The following is a 23,862-nucleotide window of genomic DNA, read 5'->3' as shown; positions in this document are numbered from 1 at the left end:
AGTGCTCTGGCCCCGTGAAGGCTTCCTTGTGGGGTTTGTCAGGGTTCATAATTATCCCCCATGTTGTTTGAAATCTAGCATTCACTTGGAATGCTGGAATAAATACTGTAATCTTGGCAGTACAAAGATTTTGCATTAACTGTAGGCATATGGATTTCAGATTCCACGTTTGCATTACTTGAAAGGAACTAGCATTTCACCTTTTAATCAGCACCTTTTAGATGGGGAATCATGTTTATGTACTCCTGTTAATAACAAGGCAATATGCAATGAATTATAAGTTCAGCCTGTGTTTTATGGAGGTCTGATTTATGATGTAGTGGCAGGACACTCCCTTAAGCCATATTCAGTAAAGCTGACAGGGAGATCAGAGTTCTCAGTTCTACAGTGTTTGGATTCCAAAGCATGATGGCAATTTATTGCATTTAATTTAGAGAACTGAATGTTTAAAAAAGAAGGTGACTAATAAAATGTGCATTTAGAGAAATTGAAACCTTTCTAAATGATAGTGCTTATATATTGCTATTGACTCTTTTTTTTTATTAGGTAGAAGATGTATTCTTTCAGCAGCATATGTGGACAGTTCAACATGGGAACAAAGAGAAAAAGATCAGCAGAGCCTGGGTAAGGAAATACTTTGGAGTCTACAATAATGATGAACTATTGTCTAAATCAGGGCAGTCCAACTGTTCATACCAAGTGGGCTGCAAGAGTACTTTGACACAGAATCTGCAGATCACACACTGCCTTGTCGTGCGAGTTGGGGGCAGCAAAGCCAAAATTTGACTGCTCCCCAGCCCTCATGCTGCCTTCCCAAAGCCAGATAAGAGAGGTGCTGGACTTTGGGAAGGAAGCACCTGGCTCTGGCAGGGTCCTAAATATCGGAAAGTGCTAACTAGGCTTTGGGAAGGAGGTGGGAGGACTCTAGGGCACTGTCAGATCCCTCATGCCTCCTTCCCAAAGCCTAGCACCTCACTTCACTGGCTTTGGCAAGGCAGTGTGAGGGCTGAGGTGGGAGCGTGGTGTCAAATGTTGCTATGGGCCGCCAAAAAGGCCCTGTAAATTCACATTCATTAGTGGTCTTCACCAGGTTTTCCCAGAGTTGTTGGGGGTGAGGTATGTGAGAAAGAAGTGGAGAACTGTCCAGACATTAAATTCTGGAATAGAAGTTACGTTAACCCGAGGCTCTATCTGCACTATATGTTTAAAGCAGTATCATATATCTTTCAGGAGGCATGGCTTCCCCCAGGGAAAGTGTGTTCAGGGTGCTGAGAGGAGACCCCTATTCCGCTCACAGTTACCATTCCCAGAGTTCCTTTGGAAGAGGGATTGATTGTTAAAAAACTCTGGGAATGGTAACTCTGTAAGGGGACTAGGGGTCTCCTAACAACTCTCAGGACCCTTAAGTTCACAGGCTGTTTAAAGTGGTTTGAATCTGCTTTAAATGTACAATGTAGATGTGGTCTTTGTGGTAGCAGAATCCAAGAGCCTTTCAAAGCAGAACAGGGGCTGCTATTGCAAATGGCGTTTCTATGGCAAGTTTTTTCTCCATGTAACATAACTTTCCCCATGGTTCTATCATGACATCCCAGCTCCTCATCAATGGCTCTGCCCTGCAGGGGTAGGCAAACACAACTTTGTGATACTGGACAGTCAAATCCCACAGGATTAATGCTAAAAGATGATCCATTAAGCAATGATTTAGGCAGGAAGAAATAGCTGACCATCTAACTTTGAAGGAAAAATGGGCAGAAATCCTAGGAGGCAAGCTGCCAAGTCAGGATTCTGAATGGACAGAAGGTCAAAGAAATAGAGACTGGGATAAATAATTGGATGTGGAATGTAACAATTACTGTCTGTATTTGGTTGAAAAAATCTGGGCTTTTCAGTTTGCAAACAGCAATCTTGCATTGTCTGTTATTTGATCACAAGATGGCAGTGCTGTCTTTGCAGATGATGGCAACTCTCAATCAAGGGTTGCATTAGTTTTGCAACAATGGTCACTCAGGGAAGCACTACAATTGCACATGATGGAGATAATCTCCCTGTAAGAGGGAAATGTTGGTGCTGTGTGATGTACACAAGTGTGGATGTTGCTGGGGCTCCCCATTTTCAGGAGCTGCTCTGCATTTTCTCCTGTGGGTGGGTGGGTGGGGGAGTCACGCATGAAGTGCCCATGGTGTGGATGAATCTTCCCTTAGCACCATTTAAAGGCTCTATTGTTCACAGACATGGCAGTTAAAGCCTGTATTTCACCACTCTTTTAAAAAGAATATTAAAATGGGTTGTGGTTCTGAAACACCTTTGTGATTACACAGCAGGTTGATTAATTTCGAAAAGGGAAAGAATGCAAGCATTAATCATGGGATTGTTCCAGGGCTCGGTGTCGACAAAGGGGGTGGAATGTGCAGAAAAAGGTGCAGAAATGGACAAACAAAACGCTAGAACAATTCTTAGGCTATGAAAGATTGAAATGTTTGGGGTTTTTTTAGTCTAATAAAAAAGAAAAATGCAAGTATTGAAGGGTGGGGATGGAAACTCGTAAAGACACACTTTTTTGCCCAAGGTTTCCCTGATCCTTAAGTTAGGACCTTGTTTTTTTTTAAAATTGTTTGAATTCCTGATTTTATAAAGCTTTACATTACTGTTTTACAAGTTTTATGTTGTGTTTCTTTGTTTTGATTTTTTTTATTGTTCTTACGTTGTACAATGTTTAGAGGTTTTAAAAATATTAAGCAGTTTATAAATGCTTTCAAGTGAATAAAGCAAGCTTCATGAAATTAATGCACGATGTGGAAAAAGTGGAGAAAAAGAGGTTTTTCTCCCTCCTTCATAATACAGTCATACCTTGGGTTACAGACGCTTCAGGTTGTGTGATTTTGGGTTGCGCACCGCACCAAACCCGGAATGACCGGAATGGGTTACTTCCGGGTTTTGGCGCATGCGCAGAAGCACCGAATCGCGACCCACACGTGCGCAGACGAGGTGCTGCGGGTTGTGAACTCCATGGGTTTTGAACGTGTTTCTCGCATGGATCATGTTCGCGACCCGAGCGTCCACTGTATCAGACCCTGGGGTCATCCAGTGAAACTGAATGGAGGGAGAGTCAGGATGGGGGGGAGGAAATAGTTTTTCACAGACACAAGGATATAGTTGCCAATGTGGATGGCTTTAAAAGAGAATTAGACACATTTATGGAGGATAAGGCTATGTTCTGCTTTCATGGTGAGAGGCCTCTGAATGCCAGTTGCAGGAAACTGCAAGAGGGGAGAGTGCTTTTGAGCTCAGGTCTTGCTTTGGAGCTCCTCATAGACATCTGGTTGGCCACTGTGAAGAAAGGACGCTTTATTAGATGGGCCATTGGCTGTCAACAGCTACTAGTTATATGCTTTCTCCAGAATCAGATGCTGATGCAGCATACAGGTAGAAGGGGGGGGCGACAAAGGGAGGTGTCTGTTGCCCTTATGTTTTGTGTTCCTGTAGGCATTTGGTTGGCCACTATGGGAAATGGGATGCTGGGCTAGATAGGTCATTTTGTCTGTTCCAGCAGGGTTCTTCTTTACTTCTTAATGGGGTGAGGGCTGTGCCCCTTTGCCAAGCACTGGTGCCAACTCTAAGGGGCCCACAGATTTATTTTTTGTGTGGGTGCTAACCTCCCAGGCAACATGCAGGGCCTTGTGAAGCCTCCGACGTAACATCTGGTAGAAAACCAGAAGTTGCATTGAAGGTCGCACGAGGCCTCGGACGTGACTTATGAAAATCCCATTATTTGTCTAAACCGCAGGAGAAATTTACTGCTTAACAGTGGTTTTTTGAATGCCATATGAGGATACTGACATATTGAAATACTGAATACCATATGAGAGTATTGACATCCTTAAGGAGACTGCCTGCAATCTACAGTACCTCTTTGTGCTAGTGGTTTTTCCTCCTGTCCATTAGAAACTAAACTTGAGACCACTGATTTATTTCAAAGAGGATACCAAGCAGCTATTATACAATAACCTTCCATTGATTGGTGCTGACCTGAGCCAGTTTTGAACCAGCAGTTTTGGGAGTTGAAAAGCTTTATTCCTAGTTACAAGTCCCTTGAGCCACCCATTTATAGGGACTGGGAATTTTAATCTCTACAGACAGTGGTAAAGCAAATTTCATCAATAGGCAATCTTAGATCTCATTATTTTGGAAGGTTATGCTTAGTTGTTGGATGGATGTCACTCTGAATTTAGAATTAATTATGATTTTCTTTGGCTGATTCATGAGATTTCCATACCACTTTCAGTAATTTGGGCTTTGTAGAAGGACAATATATATCTTTTGTACACCATAGGTAATATAGACACCAGACAAAGATTGACAATTTTCTCCTGAGTAACAACCCACACTGAAAAGGGGAGATTGGAAACTAGCCAATAACTGTTCAACCCAGAGGTGCCCGAAGTCTCTTTTTAGTAAGTTTTTCTCCCTAGCCCTTAAAACAGTGTTTATCAAACTTGTTGGACTATAACTCCCATCATTCCTGACTACTGGTCCTGCTAGCTTAGGATGATGGGAGTTGTAGTCCAACAACAGTTGAGGACCCAAGTTTGAGAAAAACAGTGCCTTAAAGGAAATACTATTTGCCTTCTGTACCCAGGGCATCTGTAATCTTGCTATACTGATAAAGAACTGATCCAGCTAAATTAAGAGTTTGCCACTTACCATCTGATTAGAATAGTCTTGCTCATATTGGGAACAGACGCTTAACCAATGTGGCCAGGTGTCGTCCAGTCTCAAATCTTCCATTCTTGGGCAAGGTGATTGAGCGGGTGGTCGTTGAACAACTCCAGTCTGGAGGATGCGGACCATTTTGATCCCTTCCAATCGGGATTCAGGCCTCATCATGGGACTGAAACTGTCTTGGTCACACTGGTCAATGATCTCTGCGGGCCAGGGACCAAGGTGAAAGCTGTTTCCTGGTCCTGCTGGAACTGTCAACGGCCTTTGACACCATTGATCATGACATCCTTCTGAACCGCCTAGAGGAGCTGGGAGCTGGGGTCACTGTTATACAGTGGTTACACTCCTTCCTTCCTGTTCAGAAAGTGGTGTTGGGGGGGGGATGAGTGTTATGACCCCTGGGCTCTCACGTGGGGTGCCTCAGGGCTCCATCCTCTCCCCCATGCTTTTTAACATCTATATGAAGCCGCTGGGAGAGATCATCAGGGGGTTGGACATTCACCAGTATGGAGATGATAACCAGCTCTACCTCTCCTTCAAATCTGAACCAGTGAAGGCAATAAAGGTCCTGTGTGAGTGTCTGGAGGATGGATGGCGGTTAACAGATTGAGGTTAAATCCTGACAAGACAGAAATACTGTTTTGGGGGGACAGGGAGCAGGCAGGTATGGGGGACTCCCTGGTCCTGAATGAGGTGATTGTGCTCCTGAAGGACCAGGTATGCAGCCTGGGAGTCATTTTGGACTCAGCTGTCCATGGAGGTGCAGGTCAATTCTGTGTCCAGGGCAGCTGTCTACCAGCTCCATCTGGTACGCCGGCTGAGACCATACCTGCCTGCAGACTGTCTCGCCAGAGTGGTACATACACCCCACATAGAGTGCATTGCTGTGCAATGCACTCTATGTGGGGCTGCCTTTGAAGGTGACCTGGAAACTACAACTAATCCGGAATGCAGCAGTTAGACTAGTGACTGGGAGTGGCCACCGGGACCATATAACACAGGTCCTAAAGGATCTTTACTGGCTTCCAGTGTACTGACCTTTAAAGCCCCAAAAGGCTCTCAGCCCAGTATACCTGAAGGAGCATTTCCTGCCCCATTGTTCAGCCTGGACACTGAGGTCCTCCTCTGAGGGTCTTCTGCTGGTTCTCTCACTGCAAGAAGCAAGGCTACAGGGAACCAGGCAGAGGGCCTTCTCTGGGAAAACCAGCCAGATGGGCAGGGTATAAATAATAAAATTATTGTTGTTGTTGTTGTTGTCTGACACATGAGACTCAATTTGACTAAATGACAACTAGAGTTTAAAATATTAAATAACAAGCTGCACAGAGTACATAGATGAATCAAGGGAAAGTCCTATCTTTTTTGCAGGAATGCTGCAAGTGTATAAAAGAGGCAAATGCAAAATGAATTATTCATTTCTTTCCCAGTAGTGAAACAGTAATTGAAGCTTTGCTGGCAGAACTGCTACTCTGTTCAGTTAACCTGATTTCTACTACCTGTTTTTGAAGCATTTCACGATGGGGCTGATGAATGTGTGTCAGCAGAGCATGCTTTATACTGGAGCAAAAGCTCTGGCAAAGATTTCCAAGTACTTTGTGAAGACATCAGACTACATCAGGAAAAACTTTTGAGCTGTTTGGCAGTGGCATTATCTCCCTTGGACTCTTCTTCCTTGGAGGCTATTAAGCAGAGCTTGGACAGTCATTTGTCATGGATGCTTTAGCTGAGATTGCTGCATTGAAGGGGGTTGGACCAGATTATCTATGATTCTACCAAAGAAAGAGTCTTGTGCACCAATAATTAGCATGACGAAGCTGTATTGCAGGAGTGGGGAACCTGTTACTCTCCTGATGTTGCTGGACCATAACTCCCATCATCCCTCACCATTGGCCATGCTGGCTGGGGTTGATGGAAACTGGAGTCCAATATCATCCAGAAGACCACAGGTTGCCCATCCCTGCTCTAGTAGGGCTTACTGTGTGGGAGGTGTGAGAGCCTTTAGCCCTCCTGATGTTGCTGAACTACAAAGCCCATCAGCCCCAGCAAGAATGGCTTATGAGATTATGAGAGTGGTAGTTCAACAGCATTTGCCCAAGGGGTTTGAAAGTTCAGAAATAGAAAATCAGAAGTCTACATCTGGAATAAATTGTGCAGATTCAGTTTTCATTCTGATAATTTAGGAACATACATGTTTCAAGTTTGTGTCCAATTCAAAAGCCATAGTTCGAGTTTATGCAGCTTTATGCTGTGTTTCTATAGCAAGGTTTCCCAGACATGGGTTTCTAACTGTTCTTGGACTACAACTCCCATCATCCCTAGCTAGCAGGACCAGTGGTCAGGGATGATGGGAACTGTAGTCCACAAACAGCTGGAGACCCAAGTTTGAGAAAGCCTGGCGTAGAGCTATGGTTGTAGGAAGAAACGCTAGCTTCCATTTCCACTGTTCCCTGAGAAGGCAGTGCTAACTTTTGATGAGTAGGCTAGCAGCAAATCCTATGGCTGGATTGAGGAGAAGTTATTACATTTCCATGCCTGATATTTAAAAATGGAGGCTTACATTAAATGCTTTTATCTGTCTTTTAGTGCAGATCGCTGAGTAACTTTGCTTATACTTCTTTGGGGTTTTTTTCCTTCTCAGAAATGATTAGTGATAGTTGAAGATTTTTATTTTCTTTCTACAGTTGAACTAGCCACTCTGATGGACAGAACCTATGAAAGAAAGCTTCCTGTCAGCTCCTTAACTGTATCCCGGGTAAGAATGCAAACTCCAGTTTGGCTAAAGATGAAAGCCACAATACCCCCAACCCTCGCTAAAAAGTCCCTAGTCAGATATAACCTCTTTTCTTCCAGGAGATCTTGAACTGAAATATTTTTTGCTGCATATGCTATACTGTGATCTAAAGTTACTGAGTTAGTATTGTGCTGAGGGCACAATGATAGTCATTTAAAGCCCTGAGATGAGTTGAGATGATTTGCCTCAGTGTGATGTGCCTTCTTTCTAATCTCTCTTCTCAAGCTTTGTTATTACTTTTTAATCTACATTATTTGTCTCACTATTGAGCTGACCTTCTTTGGCTATAACGCTAATGCTTTGTAGTACAAGCTCTACTTCTTAACTCCCCCAGGCCTAGAGATAAGATTCCAAGTTCTAAAGTGTCAATAAAGTATTGCTGGCATGTGGAGGTCATGCATGTCAATATAGCATCAAGGCAATCAACTAAATTGGATTTTGAAAAAGAAAGAAAGATAAGACTGCCTGGAAAAGAACATTGTAGCCGTACTAGGCCAGATGTTCTTGTAGTGTCCAGATGTGGAAACATGAGGACACTTGATGGTTATTAATTATTTGTATTCATATTAAAGTGTACTGGGCATTCTACAACTAATAGCTTATCAAACTAGTAGCCTGATACAATATTCCATTCCCTGTCTTTCAATCCCAGCCTCTGGTGGGTTACATTTTTTTATTTGTAGTCATATACAGCCCACACTTCACCACACAGTCCCAGACAGAGATGCCAAGTTCCATGTGACAATATGGGGGGACGACTCTTCGTATTTTTGTGACATCACACATGTGACGTTGGGCGGAGGCTGCGGGCCCTGGGGTGGCCCTCCACCACTGCGGGGAGGCCTGGTGGGGCCCTGCCCCTCAAGATTGGGGGGGCTCAGCCCTGTCCCTGCTTACTTTGGGAGGGCCCTCAGCCCTGTAGAGTTGGGGCCTATGGTCCCAGAGAGGGTTACATGTTGCTCAATTCAAATAAAATGTTCTGCATAAACATTACTAGACCACAGATTAGAGAATCAGTTGGAAATAACTACAGCACTGCAATGGGAAGGATATTCTGGTCTCGTCCTCCACCCACAAAGGCCTGGACAAAAATGTGCATCTTGACCTTTTTTTGAAATCTATACAACGATGAGGTCAGATGAAAAGACCATTTTTGGTTCAAGATGCACCCCCAACTCAAGCTATGGACCTGATCACTCCAGGGGAGTACATCCTGTCAATAAAAGGTTGTCTGCTCACTTCCTGGACCCTAAAGCCCACAACACTCAGCACCTTCAGCTTGTCTGCGTTCAGTTTCAGTTTAATGGCCCACACTCTGCCCATTACCACCTCAAGGCAGCAGCCCAGCATCTCAACCGCCTCTCCTGATTCACATGGCATTGAGAGATAAAGTAGTGTGTCATCAGTGGGATCCCAAAACCCCTGATGACATTCCCAAGAGCTTCATATAGATGTTGAATAATGTGGGGGACAAGGTCGACCCCCGTGGGACACCACAAGTTAACTCACATGCTGTCAAGTAATAGTTTCCCATTGCTATCGTCTCATATATAGAAATGAAACCACTGGAGTGCAGGGCCCCTCAAAGAGAATCAACTATCGTCCCCCCAGACCTCTCCCTACAAAGATCGGTTTGGATGCTATACCTGGGCCTGAACCTGGCTTGAAAAGAGTCCAGATAAATTAATGGAATATCTTAAAATAGGCAACCTGCGATATTATATGATAGGAACACAGCCTTGTATCAGGCTCAGGCTGTTTATCCAGCTTGGCCAGGATTGTCTACTTTATTTTGGGACTCAAACTCCCATCAGCCACAGCCAGATAACCAATGGTCATGGATGATGGGAGTTGTAGTCTGCAAAAAAATCTTGGGAGCTATCAGTTTCCTGTTTCTGATCTATTCTCTGTTTGGCAGTGACTTTTCAGGGTCACAGGCAGAGCCTTGCACACTGTATGCTTCCTGATTCTTTTCACCTGAGACTCAGTTGATTGAAACGGGGTCCTTCTGAAAATGAAGTTGCTCTACCAACAGCTGTGCTTTTTCTTCATGGAGGAAAAATGAACTATATTAGTACTGTTGATACTTCTGTTTTCAATTCCCGTATTTTTTGCTCTATAAGACTCACTTTTTCCCTCCTAAAAAGTAAGGGGAAACGTGTGTGCGTTTTATGGAGCGAATGCAGACTGCGCAGCTATCCCAGAAGTCAGAACAGCAAGCGGGATCGATCCTTCTTGTTGTTCTGCCTTCTGAGATTCAGAATATTTTTTTTCTTGTTTTCCTCCTCCAAAAACTAGGTGTGTCTTATGGTCTGGTGCGTCTTATAGAGCGAAAAATACAGTAATATGTTTGCCCTATCCCCCTTTTAAAAATGGCTTATGTTGTTGGCCATAACTAAAGCTGGTGGAAGAAAGTTCCATAGGTCAGCTAAGTGTGTTGTGAAAAAAGCATTTCATTTAAAACCAGAGCAGCACATGCTGTTTGTTCATTTAATTGGGTGTTTTTCTCCAATTCTGGTACCACATCAAAGAGAAAGCAGCTGCTTCCATTTGGCTTCTTCCAGTTCACTGATAATTATACATAGCTCAATATACTGCATTCATGTGGAACTGGACATGTGTCCTTAATCCCCAAAGTCGAGAGAATGGATGATTGCTCTTCAGTGACATCCAAGGACTTAAGAGCGGGTAGCTCTTTCCCTGCCCCTGACAGATACTGGAAAATAGGGATCCACCAGCCCAGTGAGATTTCACCATACAGGACTTTTCCCATCACAGTGCTGTAGTGATAGGAGAAGCTACACCTGCTACAGCTTAGAAGTTTGGTTGTAAGTTGCTTTGGGTTGCCTTGGGCAACATAAAGTGACGAACAAATTTAACGAATAATAATAATAATAATAATAATAATAATAATAATAAATTAGTAGTAGTTGTTGTCCAGGAGCTCTCTCAGGAGCTTCCATTGCCTTTGATGAAGTCCTGCTGTGCTCCCTCCTAGGCTTCCCAGCGTTTCATGTTTCACTATGTCCTAGAAATGGGGAATGACTTGGCGTTTCTGAAGGAAATGATAAATGAAAACATGAAGGGTAGACTTCATAGTGGTGATTTCTGATGGCGCTACATGCACTTTGCATTTTTTGAAAAAAGAAAAAAGAATTTCTGTGATGTTACCAAAACATGTGGAGTCCTGTGAGCTGCATAGATTATGCAAATTAAGCAAGTTTTACATATTTCAACTGTTTTACATAATTTGTTTTTTGCTTTTGCTTGAAGAAAGGTTGAAGGAACTATGCAATATATTGGAGCCCCACCCGATGGTCACTGGATGTCCTACTCATGCTTCATCTCCCAAGATTTTGCCAGCCGTTCCCTTTCACTATTACTATGTATTTCGAGCCTATCTTCATAATGTACAATCTTTAAAAAAGCATAGATGGGCAGCCATATAAATTTAACAACTACATAAATAATGTGGAGTCGTTCCCTCTATTTCTGATGCTCAGACGTCTGTGCCGTTGCATGACACCTGTTCTGCACTGCACAAGATAGAGGCATTAGCAGATTTGGGGGAACCCCAAAGTTTGTAGAAGTACAAATATTTTGTGGGGGAGGGCTAAGAGAGGTGAAGCACAAAAACAGGCCATTGAGGATTGAGTGAGCTTCAGAGGCCAAGGATTGCTGACTGACAGTTGCAAGGTGGGGGCAGGAAAACAGGTGGAACGGGGAATAGAATTGAGTAGCCCAGTTACAACTGGTTTGTAAATGGCTTGCTATATGTCCCAATTGTAATTGACTGTGTTTGTGTTCAATACAATCATATGGTGTTCCATTTACCTGGCAAGCGATTGGAACTGTAATGTTCTTCAGTTGCAAATCGTAACACTTGTTGAACCATTCACAAAACTAGTTAGGTTTGCACCATTCTGCACTCTGAGCTGACCCATCTTTTTCTCCTTCAGTTTATAGACAACATTACTTCTCGTGAACAAGTGGATCAAGCGGAGTATTATCTTTACAAGTAAGCAACCTTTTTGGTTTCCAAACTTTGATTTATGAGAGAAAGAAATCAAGGCTATTGAATATATTATTTGCGTCAAGCTGTTGGTTGGGGACAGTTAGGTGTTACTTGTAATTATATTGCAGATCATCAATCAATAGGTGACCAAGGATCCATAAATGCATTAATCAGCTCAGCCCTGGAGAGTAAACCTTTTACTCTGATGAGAAAATAGGAACAGGAAAAGCCCTCACTGTTCTTATGCACCTGGAGAAGTGTGAGGATTCTCCATGATGCCACATTGACTTTAGAAGCATGGGAGAATGGCAGGGACCCTCTCTGATGCTGCAGTAAGCGTTACAGAAACTTGGAAAGCTATTAGACTTCTTGCTGCCTCCTGGTAGTTTGAAGCTTAGCAACGTGGGTTTGAACTCCTGCCCTTTTTCACAATTGTCCTGAGTTTCAAGCTGTGCATAATGTCAGAGGGCCCTTTCCCCTCCGGAAGTGGGGTGGGGGGCCATGGCAAGAATGCTGGCTGCCAAATCCAGTGAAGATATGTTGACGGGGGCCAATAAGGGGTGTAATGATGTTCCTTTCTGCTGTTTGTATGGTAACCTCTAGACTCATTGACTGCTAGATTTGTACACTGAGCATTCTCACCTTGCTAGGTGTGCTTGAGGTTGTGGTATGGTAATATTGGATGCAAATGTGGCAAAATGTTGCTTAGCATTATTGATGTTTTTATTCTGACTTGTCTGCAAAGAGTCCAGGGCAGCATATGTGGTTCGCTTCCATTTTAGCTATACAATAACCCTCCAAGTTAGGTGAAGCTAGCAGACCATGATGGTGGTGGCATTCATGGCTGAGTGGGAAGCCCTAACTGACACCAAAATGGCTCTCTCTGTAGCACTTTTTATACCAATTATGCAGCCCAGTCCTGTGCATATTTACTCAGAAGTAGGACCCTATTTGTTTAATGGGTTTGCTCCCAGTTAAGTATGTGTGGGATTGAAGCCTTAATGGATCAGGTGTGTTACAGCCACCATCATTTTATGTTCTGACAACACTGCTTTGAGGTAGACTGCTGTTATTCCCATTTTACGTAAAGTGAACCATGGTAGCAAAAGAAGGTACTTTCTTAAGACCAAAGGCGGATTATGTGATTTTAAGTTGCATTTTGGAAATGGTACTCAAGTCAAACTCTCTTTTCATTATACAGTGTTGAAACTCATGTATGATTTCAAGTGTAAAACTAGTTAATTACAACCGGCAAAGGCAGTTCCTTCAGAGTTCTCCCTTCATTAAGAATCTGGTACATCTGATTCAGCCGAACACATTTATTTCCTGCAGATTACTAATCACTTCTGGAATTTTGAGGGCGGTCCAGGGGTACCATTAACAAAAACGCTGATTTGTGTTCGGGGGTGACATAACACAAAATGGCTGCCGCATCTAAAATAACAGAAAAGGATTCAGGAACACAAAATGGTGCCGGCATGCCTGCCCCTTCAGTCCCCCCTCCCCCCCCCAAAGAAACAAAAGGCACACATATCAGCCACTTACAGAGAGAGGCTCTTTCCCTCATCTCTTGTATTCAGAATGGAAGGGAATATCAGTGTTCAGTCCTGACCTGTAATTAAATGTGGACTTGCTTAAAGCAGTGCATTAAACGTAGGAGAGTCAGAGCCAGTGCAAACAGAGACTGACCAGGAAGAACACACAAATTTCCCATGCATTGTTGATTTTGGGGGCGATATTTGCTGAAATGGCCTGCAGGTGCCATAGGAGGTGCTTGTGGGCACACTGGCACCAGCAGGCATCATGTTGGCGACCCTTTTGCAGCTATAGTTGTGAGTGTTTAAATAACCTTTAGTCTTGCTTTGGATACTTGGTCTACTATCCTCTGGCAGTGGACTCTTGTTGCAAAATGTAGATGTGCAACTGAGCAGCTAGAACAGAGCCACCAGCTTTGCCTTGAATAAAATATGTGGAATGACATGCCTGTTCACAGCTTCTGCTTCTGCTTGGTTTTTCTCCAGGTCATAATTTAATTAAAACTGCTATTTTTGAGGTCTTGTGTGTCTTTGTGAGAGTTGAAGGCTACTTCTGGGTCTACTGCATTAGTCAGAAGAAGCAGTAGGGAGGGTTGCTGACAGAGTTCAAAAAGCAAACACTTCTCCTTATTTGACTTTTACATATTATGAATAATTGGTTGGTCCAGTTTTATACCTATATTTCTCACTCTTATTTTTAATGGTGCAATGAGAATTCTAATAGCTTTCAGGGTGAAATGTAGGTTTCATTATCCCTTTAACCAACACTGCTAGAAGGCTTCACAGAAACCAAAGGGCATAGTAACTGCCTTGCTGACAATAGAATCATAGCATTGAAAGAGACCTCAAATACCATCCAGTTCAGCCCCCTGCTCATGCAGGAAACCAATTAAAAGCAAGTGTGCATCTCTTGCTGGTGACACATCTCAAAGTAGCAATATATTGGCAGTACATGAAAGGTGTTACAACTGAGTGCCTGTATCCAGGGATCGAAATTAGCAGGGTGCCAGGCGCATTTTGCGTCTAAAGATTCTCCATTTGTGAGCACCTCAAAAAGTCTGGGTGCCATTTTTCACGCCTGGCCAACACTCAAGGATTACTGAAATGTATGTGCTTTGAAGCCTCAAAGTACAGTGGTACCTCAGGTTAAGAACTTAATTCATTTCGGAGGTCCGTTCTTAACCTGAAACTGTTCTTAACCTGAGGTACCACTTTAGCTAATGGGGCCTCCTGCTGCTGCCGCGCCGCCACCACACAATTTCTGTTCTCATCCTGAGGTGAAGTTCTTAACCCGAGGTACTATTTCTGGGTTAGCGGAGTCTGTAACCTGAAGTGTCTGTAACCGGAGGTACCACTGTATATGTTAAAGATAGACAATATGTTAAGAAGTTTAACAATAAAGAGTAGCGTGTTTTCAAACCGAAGTACGGGACTGATGTTTTTTATTGTAAACACCAAATTAAGCATGTATTAACAATTTCTGATAAAAATGTGGTTTAACAATGTGTCTCTTATGTGAATTGTGTATTAGTTCATGCTTATAAAAGTAATAAATAAAAAGTGTTGCCAACCTCCACAAAATGTGGCGACTAAAGATTCTGTTTTGGTGCCCACAACTCGGGTCCCAGAAGCCATTTGGCTCCTAGCTTTTCTATCTACGCTTCTAACACTGCCAGTATCATAAGGTCTAGTAGAGAAACTTAATTCAGAAACTTAAAGAGTGCTCAGTGGAAAATTGAAGAAAGGTAATATTGTAGGGTGGTATGATTTTTATAAGTTTATTAGAGAAAAAAGAACATTCAAAGGACTCCCCCAACAAAATGTGATAAACTTGGAATTCCTTCCTTCCTTCCTTTTACTTAGCATGGTTCTTCTTTTTCTTTATGTTATGTGTCTGTAATAAAATGCCCATTCTGATTAGCTGATAGTTTACGTTGTCTGTATATGTTGCTATAGTTGTGTTTTTTGTATATTTTAAAAAGCAATAAGAATTAATTATTAAAAAAGAACACCCAACTCACTTGGCTAAAAAAAGTACCTTACACAGCTTTATGGTAGTGATTTATTTATGTCTTACACATCACCATCCATAAATGCTTTGTTCACTTACCCTTAAAAAAATACACAGCACTTTTTTACAGCCAAATGTCAAAGGCTGTGTGAAAGATTAAACACGAAAGTGCTACCACTGACTCATTATTCAAAGATACCAGCATCTTGTTGGCTAGGACCTTAGATATGGTCTTAATTTGCATATCGTCTTGGCATCAGAAGTGTTTAATTATTGCTTCATTCTTAGCTATCCTGCTTATGTAGGAACAGCTGGGAAATGAGGTTTAGAAGTTGTAGAAAGGTCAGCAGTAGCTGGAAAATACAGATGGCAGCCAAGATGGTACAGTAAACATGGCTGGCACCCTGCCTAGTACAGGTAAGTAACTGCGCACAGATTTCTCTTTTTCAACGCAAGCTCTTTTGGATTCATTAGTAACCTGTAATTACCTGGTTGGTCTGTTATTTCACGGGAAAACTCATTTATGATTTTATAGCTGTCTTGCCTCACCTAAGCACGGGCAGTGAAGGGATGCCGTAAGTGGGCAGGAGGAGAGCGATGGGACCTGTGAGCACAGAGTGTAAATGAGATTTATGGAAATGATCGTGGCAAATTGGACAAGTCTTTCCTGGAGAAGTTTGGAGGGGAAGCATCTGTGGAGCTGGGGGAGGACAAGGATATTTCATTGTCCATTACCCCCAATGTCGTGGAAATATGCCTGCTTGGAAGGGCTAATTAAGAGGCAAGCCTGAGCACCAACTGGCAAATGGGAAGATTTTCCTAAGTGCTAATTGATCAGTCTTCAGAATTCGTGAACTGCTCAGCCATCTCGGGAATAATAGTGTTTCCTCTTCGGTTTCTTTGTTTTTTGTTTTAATGCGACATATTTCCTTTTGCCTAAAAGTAGCATATTCTTTCTGTATTGTAACGTCACTGTTCAATTAGCTTTTAGTTATGATTGCACTCATTTTCCTAAACATCAAACAAAACAAAGAGAACAAAGGGTAAAAGGCGCACACTTTGGGAAGCTGTGGTTGGCTCCTTTTTCCTATTTAATACACATTTGGTGTGAAACTAACTTTTCCCCACGTGCAAAATAGCTCCAAGGCTCACATTGCGCAACCTGAAAAAATAAATAAATTGACAGCTCAAAGAAATTGGTGAATATTATACATGGGCCTAGCTGGTCTGTGTTTTTCAGCTTGCTTTCTTCTCTTTGCCCCCAATTCTCAGTGTGATTTAAAATTAAAAATTAAAACCTTGCATACTGCACCATGGAGAGTGAGAGAGAGTATAGTGTTCTGAGCTTTTGCACTTCTTTCAATAAATGAAAGGAGAATTGCTGAGTTTTACTCAGAGTAGATCCATTGAAATGATTGAACCTAACTTAGTCATGTAGATTAATTTCAGGGTCTTCTCTGAGTGGAACGTACCTAAATATCACCTAATTTTTTTACGACAGTGGTAGTGGGATGGGATCTATAACCTCAGAAACTAATGTGCAGAAATGCACAGCTACAGCCATGTGCCAAGGAAAAAGAAAAGTGGAGAAAGATATTTCTCAGGTTTGTATAACACAGTGTGATATTTATAGCACATACATTGCCACCTTTTCCTCAGTGGCAGTTCACTCAACTTTCTTTCTTTTTAAATGCCTGAGTTGTAAGTAGAGCAGGAAAAAGATTATTGTTATAAATGAGGGAGAGAACATGACTTCTCTCTGTGGGATGAACTAGCCAGTGTTTTGCATGTTGTTTTGGAACAGAAAGTGCCCAGTCCAGTCTCACTTTTGCCTTGAATTACAAGCCACAGTAAAACACCTGGGTGTTTAGGCCTATATGATTTAGGCTCCTAATACAGTGGTACCTGGGGTTAAGTACTTAATTCGTTCCGGAGGTCCGTTCTTAACCTGAAGCACCACTTTAGCTAATGGGGCCTCCTGCTGCTGCTGTGCCACCGGAGCACAATTTCTGTTCTCACCCTGAAGCAAAGTTCTTAACCCAAGGTACTATTTCTGGGTTAGTGGAGTCTGTAACCTGAAGCGTATGTAACCCGAGGTACCACTGTATGTGAAATACTGCTTCCCTCTTGTAGTTCTGCTGCCCTCAAAGGTTTGGGAGGGAGATGGCCGAGGACTTGGCATTCTCTGTGGCACTCCCTAAGATGTGAAATTCCCTCCCCCACAGGGTTTCATCTGGTTCCTTCTTTGTATAGTTTCTGCTGAATGCTGTCTTTTGAAACCTGAGATATATATTTTAGGACTCACTCTGTTTTACTGATTGCAAATTGTTTCAACTGATTTTAATACTGGGTTTTATATTGTTGAAACCCCTGGGACCTCATGGTAAAAAGTGGGTAAGAAATTCATTTTAAAATAATGATTTGCTTCAGTCCCCCCCCCCCAAATCTGCAACATGAAAATAAGCAGTGTGGTGCAGTGGTTAGAGTTTTGGACTAGGACCTGAGAGACTTCCAATCCCCACTCAGCTCTGAAGCTCACTTGGTGACCTTGGGCCAGTCACAGTCTCCTAGCCTAAACTACTTCACAGGGTTGTTGCAGGGATAAGGGCGGGGGGGGGGGGACAGGATGGGGAGAGAACTATGTATGCCGCCTTGAATTCATTGAAGGAAAGGTGGGATATAAATGAAATATGCAATTATTAAATTTTATTTATTTATTAGAAGCTGCCCCATCCACTCCATTTTCCACGTTACAACCCTTAAGATATTTGAAGATGGCTATCATATTTCCTCTGTTCCAGGGTAAACTTACCCAACTCCTCCTAAGTTCCTCATAAGGCTTGGTTTCCAGGTCCTTTATCATCTTGATTGCACACATTCCAGCTTGTCAGTATCCTTCTTAAATTGTGGCACCCAGAACTGGACGCAGGTCTCCAGTTGTGGTCTGACCAAGGCAGAATAGAGTGGTACTGTGGCTTCCCTTCATTTGGACACTATACTTCTGTTGATACATCGTAGAATAGCATTAGCTTTTTTGTGCTGCTTCACATTGTTGACTCATGTTAAGCTTGTGGTCCACTAAAACTCCCAGATCCTTTTCTCATGTACTACTAGTAAGCCAGGTGCCCCCATCTTATATTTGTGCAGCTGTATTTGTAATAGAGCTGTATTTATCTCTGTTGTAAGGATAACAGAAATAAAGTACCTGAAGCATATTGTATATATTACGTGGGAGAATTAAACACTAAACTTTTGGCTGCATTGTGCCCCATATAAATGGAAAACAATTTTAACGATAAACTGCTGCACTGTTTTGCCTGGATGCAGTTGCTGAAGAAATCTGTTTAAAGCAGCCTCTGCACGACAGCCATTTTATGTGTACAGATCATTTTTTGTGTACAGGAGCTGGTTCTTCTAATTACTTGTGTTACGGGAGCTGACTGATGAAGTTTCCCATTAAAATGCTTTCAGACAAGACCCACAAATCTAGCATTAAGTGTGATTGCGCACTATGATAGTAACTCCTGGAAAGATTAAGCTACTTCTGGTTTCTTGTGTGGGAATTCTCTCATCTGGATCTTGAGCCAGCATTAAGAATTGAATGTCTCTTCTCCCAGGAGTGACTCATTCCCTTTCAAATTACCACTTGATAAATGGGGTTGTTTGGAGTAGCTCTTATTTCTCCCCTGATGGATGGTTTGTTTCTAGTGACTTCACAGTGACGTTATTTGGCTGTTAGTTGTTCACTCCACAAAACATTTAGAAGAAAACTTGATAGAGATAAAGCGTGTGCTGTCTTTCTGCTTTCTGGACCTAAGTCAGACCCCAGCATTTACCACAGGGGTGCCCAAACTTTTTTCAAAGAGGGCCAGATTTGATGAAGTGAACATACGTAAGGAGGGCCAACCAAAGTTGTTGAGCTTTTTTTGGATTTGCTGAGCTTTTTTTGGAATTTTGTCCAAGGACATATACTGCTACTGGGCTGGATTAAATTGACCGGCAGGCCGAATTAGCCCCCCCAAGCCGCACCTTCAGAATTAAAGGGGGAGGGAGACATTCCCCCCACACCATTTTGCCAACGGCCTTCCCTCCCCCTACAGAGAGCAGCCCAGGAGCATGGGGCAATGGCTCACAGTCCGCCCGCTGCTCCCAAGCCTCCCCAGAGCCGTTGGGGGAAAGGGAGGGTTGCGAATATAAGCAGCACTTTAACTTTTCACTGTCAGAATTTGGAAAAAAAGTGTGGCTTATATTCAGGCCAATACGGTAAGTATTCCAGTCCTCAAAACGCTCACTCCAAGTGAAGTAAAAGAGTACCAATTGCTCCTAGTGAGGGCTGGCCCAAGACTTTGCTGCCTATGGTACGATGCATAATATCCAAAGCTGGTCATACCCTTTTGGAACCTGAGACAGGAAATCCCACAAGCATCTGCCCTGCTCGCTGGCAGCAGAGGTTCAATAATGATAATAATAAATTAAATGTTTTAGCAATTTGCAGCCTTTTCATGGCACCTACAGTCAGCTGCCCGAGGCGGCTGTCCTACTCTGCATAATAGCAGAGCTGGCTGAGGCCACTGATTCATTGATTAAGTTGATTTAGGCCAGCTCCCTTATCTATTCCACGCTGCTGTAAGACTCTGATCTCTTGAGGGATCATCCAATAGCAGCTGGTTATCAGAAATTTAATGAGAGCTTTCCCTCACCTCCCAGAATACTTTCCTACCAGCAGCGTTTCACAAATTCCCAGCGCACCTCTCTGGCGCATGTGCTCACTTAAAATATAGTCACCTGTGCTCACCATCTTTCTCATTTGCACACCTCTCTCTCTCTCTCTCTCACACACACACACACAGAGAGAGAGAGAGAGAGAGAGAGAGAGAGAGAGAGAGAGAGAGAGAGGCTGGCTCTGCTTTCTTCATTCTCCTGGTAAAGAGAGCTCCCTGGCATCTAATCCTGACTCATAGGAAGAAAGGTGTCACCAGTGCTAATAACCAAAGGAGGCAGATGGAGCTAATTGTACAACAATTTATTGTTAGAGCCCCATTACCTCCTGGGTATAATCGAGGCAGTGTAATATTGTTCAATACAATAAGGCTTTTAAAATTAATTACGTATTCATGATAAGCCTGGCATGTGACTTCACAGTCATGAGCTGCAGCACAGCTTGAAGGTAGACATCTTGGGTGCATCATTAATCAGAGAGGCTGATTTTGGTAACATATTCATGACTGTTTCCCAGGAGTAAGGCATTGTTGGTATGCCCTGCACACCCGTATTCCCCTGGGTGCAAAGCCTCAAACATCAGATCCATGTGTTCCTAACCTGTGTTTGAATGTAAAAAGAAGCGAGACTTGATTTGTTTTTAATACAAGGCCTCCATTTGTTTTTCTTGACATTTCATCTCATCCATTATATTTCTGGCATTTTCGATTGGTGCAGTGCTGGGGGCAGGCGCACACAGTGGAATATGGTTGTCATAGTGAAGAATTAGGAGATTAAGTGGGTAGGAACGAACGAGTATAGCAGCAGCTGCCCTGTACAGAAGTAATGAGGGGCTGAGGGTGCAAAAGGATACCACGCTAGCATGGCTTAAGCAAAAATAAAATAGTTGCAAATGAACATTTTTGGACTAATAGCAGAGCCGTGTGATGCATGTTCCTTTCATATTATATCGTACCAAATTTGAATTCAGTTACCAAGTTTTTAAATTAAGCTTTCCAGGTTCTGTACAAAGATTTAATAACAACACAGGTCCTGTCATGAGGTTTATAATCTACTGAGCCTTTGCCAACCAAAGATTTTGGGCTCCAACTCCAGTCTGCCACAGACAGCCCTCAGTATGTTTGAAAATGATAGATCCAAAAAGTAATGGAACAACAAAGTCATAGAAAGACTACTAGTACTACTAATGAACTTCCATTAGCCTTTTACTTTAGGGTTTGGGATTTTCCAAACAGTTTTAAGATTGCCATTCTCATTAAAACAGCAACAGCGCACAACTAGAATTTGGTTCAGCTCGGTTCAGCTCAAAACATGAAATATAACTGAGATCTAGGATGTGCTACCTTGTTCATTCACACAAACAAACAATGTCTACTTATTGTGTTGTTATGGGAAACATTTTCCAGAGATATGGAAAACATATCTCTGAAGGCTTCCTACCCTTACATTATTTGCTCTCTTCGGGTAATTACAGTTAAGCATTTCAAGCTCTCATGTCGCTAAAAAATACAGGCATTTTTCAGAGGCCTTGTTTAAACATTGAAGATGTGCCCTATTTGACTGCATGAAGTGTTCGCAGCTTAAGTATGTGATTAGTTAGTAGCGTAGACTTGTTTGCTGCCTGCTCTTGAACAGATATATCTTCCTTTCTAATTGTGCTCTGTGCCCCCATTCAGAGTTGATAGCTGCCACAACAATGTGTCCTTATTATAGTGAGGAATTGGTTAACTACATGCATCTACAGTGGGTCAAGGGGAGAAATCGAAATACCGTTTCTATCCTGTTTGCGGTTATGGCTCTGTATAATTTTCACCGAGGAAGGAATGCAGCTAATGAATAAACCTGACCTTTTAAGCATTATTGAAAAAAACAGTACTTATATGAGTTTTATCTGGTGCATTACAGACTTGCTGATGTTTGGATAATGTTTCCAAAGTAAGAAGTTAAATGTTTTGAATGGCTCATTAAAAAATAATAATATAAACGACATAAGCAACAGGGGAAAATATTACTCAAGCAAATGTCTGGCTGTAAATTAGACTTTATTGTAGTTGTGCTGGGACTATGGAAAGCACCAGAGAATCTCTTTTCAGGTTGCTATAGTAACAGCTCACTCCATCATCCTCCAGTGTTTTCAGGGGCCTATCAGAGTGTGTGCTCTAACACTAGATTATTAAAGGAATTTGTATTCAAATCCAGTCATTTTCAACTGGGTGAAGCCCATAAGTAATTTTTAAGAGGAAGAAATCCTTAATGACTGTTTTCTTTATTGTGAGTAGATTTTTTTTTTTTTAAAAAAAAAAGAAAGACATTTCCCAGTTTGGTTTCTTGAGTATTTCAAAGAGTTTGTAGCTTTACAGTGAAAACAGTATCCAATCTTTATTTATACATGAAAAAGCATATTCTTTTTTTCCTACAGAAGGAGAGGAAGAATGGGAGGGAGATTACAGGAGAGCAAAACCTCAGGGAAACTAGTTCTTAAAATGTTTGTTCTTTAGGCATACATCACTGAACAGTGATGACAACAAAAGAGAAACATTGATCTTTCTTCTTTCCTATCCTTTGAGGATTTTTATTTTTTAATTTTTAAAGAAGATTCCAAAGCTATGTTTAGGGGTTTTAAACAAACAAGCAAAACTCTCTTATATCATACATGTAATAAACCTAAGATGTAAAGAAAATGGAAAACTGCGCCTAACTGGTGCTTGTGTTTTTGTACCTGTGGAGACCTGTGGGTTAGATGCTACGGTCGAGGGTTTGATTTTGACATAAATCTTATTCAGGTGTTATTCGTGCATAGTAGTGGGACTATGCATCTTCTTGCATCTTGCACAGTACTGAACTGGAGTTGACATCTGCATAGAGAAATCCTGTGCATGAGCACATCTGGTCTGATGCATCTGTGTTTTATTCCAGAGGCAACATATCATAATCCTGTGCCTGAAGAGTTTCTGATTGGCTAGTTTCAGCTAGGCTAGTGTTGAGGCTCAGGCCATGAAGCTAGTAGTTACAATATTCCAGATTCCTGACGGATTCTTGGGAGTGGGCTTGGGCAGACCTCTGGAGACAAGGTAGTTCCACAACTGTGGCCAGCAGCTGATAATGCTGTTGCATTGAGCTTGGTGCATAAATGGTACAGTTACGACTGTGCAACGGAATGAGGCAGTCTCTAAAGAATGTGTGTACTGAACCTTGGAGTTTTAGGCATTTATACCACAACTCAGCCTTCTGAGTTGCTCCAACATATGAGAAGTGATGTCTAAGCTGACTGTGCCAGTCATTGGTTAGATGATTTGGTTGGACTAGATGACCCTTGAAATAGCTTTCAATTCTATAATTCTGTATGGATTGTTGTACAATGTTAGATGCATTTATCGAGCAAGATCCAGTCAAATTCAAGCATGTGTTTAATTTGGACCAAATCATTCAGCGATTGCCCAAATTGAGATCTATATAATTAAGCGGATAGTAAACCTATCCTAAATGCAGATTTATTGGGATAAATTTCATAATTTTGAAGGAAATTTCCTTTGGATGCTCAGTAGATTAGGTTGATGTTGTTGTTGTTTTTAAAAAATAGCCTTTATGTTCCATGTTAGTGGTTATAACAAAATATTTAAAATTAATGTTATCTCTTTAAATTCTTGGCTGGAAAAAACCCTCTGCAGGTCTGATAGCCTTTCTTTAAAGAGTGGGTGAATAATGATTGCATTTTCATAGTTTATTTACTGGAAAATGTAAATAACAGGCCTAGTTCAGTGGGGAAGTGGGCAAAGAAAAAAGCTACTTCTTTGTCCTTATTTGCTTTGAAATTCTCTCCTTCCCCCTTGATTTCAGTAGCTGTGTAAAAGGTTTAAATAATAATAGTAATTGCCATAGCTGTTAAATAGATTTGTGACACATTGCACAGAGGAAATGTTTCCTTAATGCCATTGGAAATTTTAATTTTTACAAAGCTGGGTTGGGAGGGAATCCCTTCTTTTACTCCCTGGGATGTAGAGTTAAAGTGTGTACTGTTCCTATAAGAACTTGTGCACTGAATAGGTTGTACAAGGATTTGAAAAGGAGGAGG

General features: G+C 42.0%; 1 protein-coding gene across 1 annotated transcript in view; it reads left to right on the top strand.

The window, feature by feature from the left end:
* The window catches only part of MRPS27 (mitochondrial ribosomal protein S27), a 56,194-nt gene that overhangs the window by 2,981 nt on the left and 29,351 nt on the right, over positions 1-23,862 (top strand). Inside the window, exons 2-4 of the mRNA XM_083465459.1 lie at positions 547-624; positions 7,401-7,471; positions 11,470-11,528. Of these exons, the coding sequence (XP_083321585.1) occupies positions 547-624; positions 7,401-7,471; positions 11,470-11,528 (208 nt within the window). The remainder of the gene's footprint in view (positions 1-546; positions 625-7,400; positions 7,472-11,469; positions 11,529-23,862) is intronic.

Source organism: Podarcis liolepis (assembly GCF_965112155.1).
Source record: "Podarcis liolepis genome assembly, chromosome: 11".
NCBI lineage: Eukaryota > Metazoa > Chordata > Lepidosauria > Squamata > Lacertidae > Podarcis > Podarcis liolepis.
This window is presented reverse-complemented; position numbering and strand designations above follow the sequence as displayed.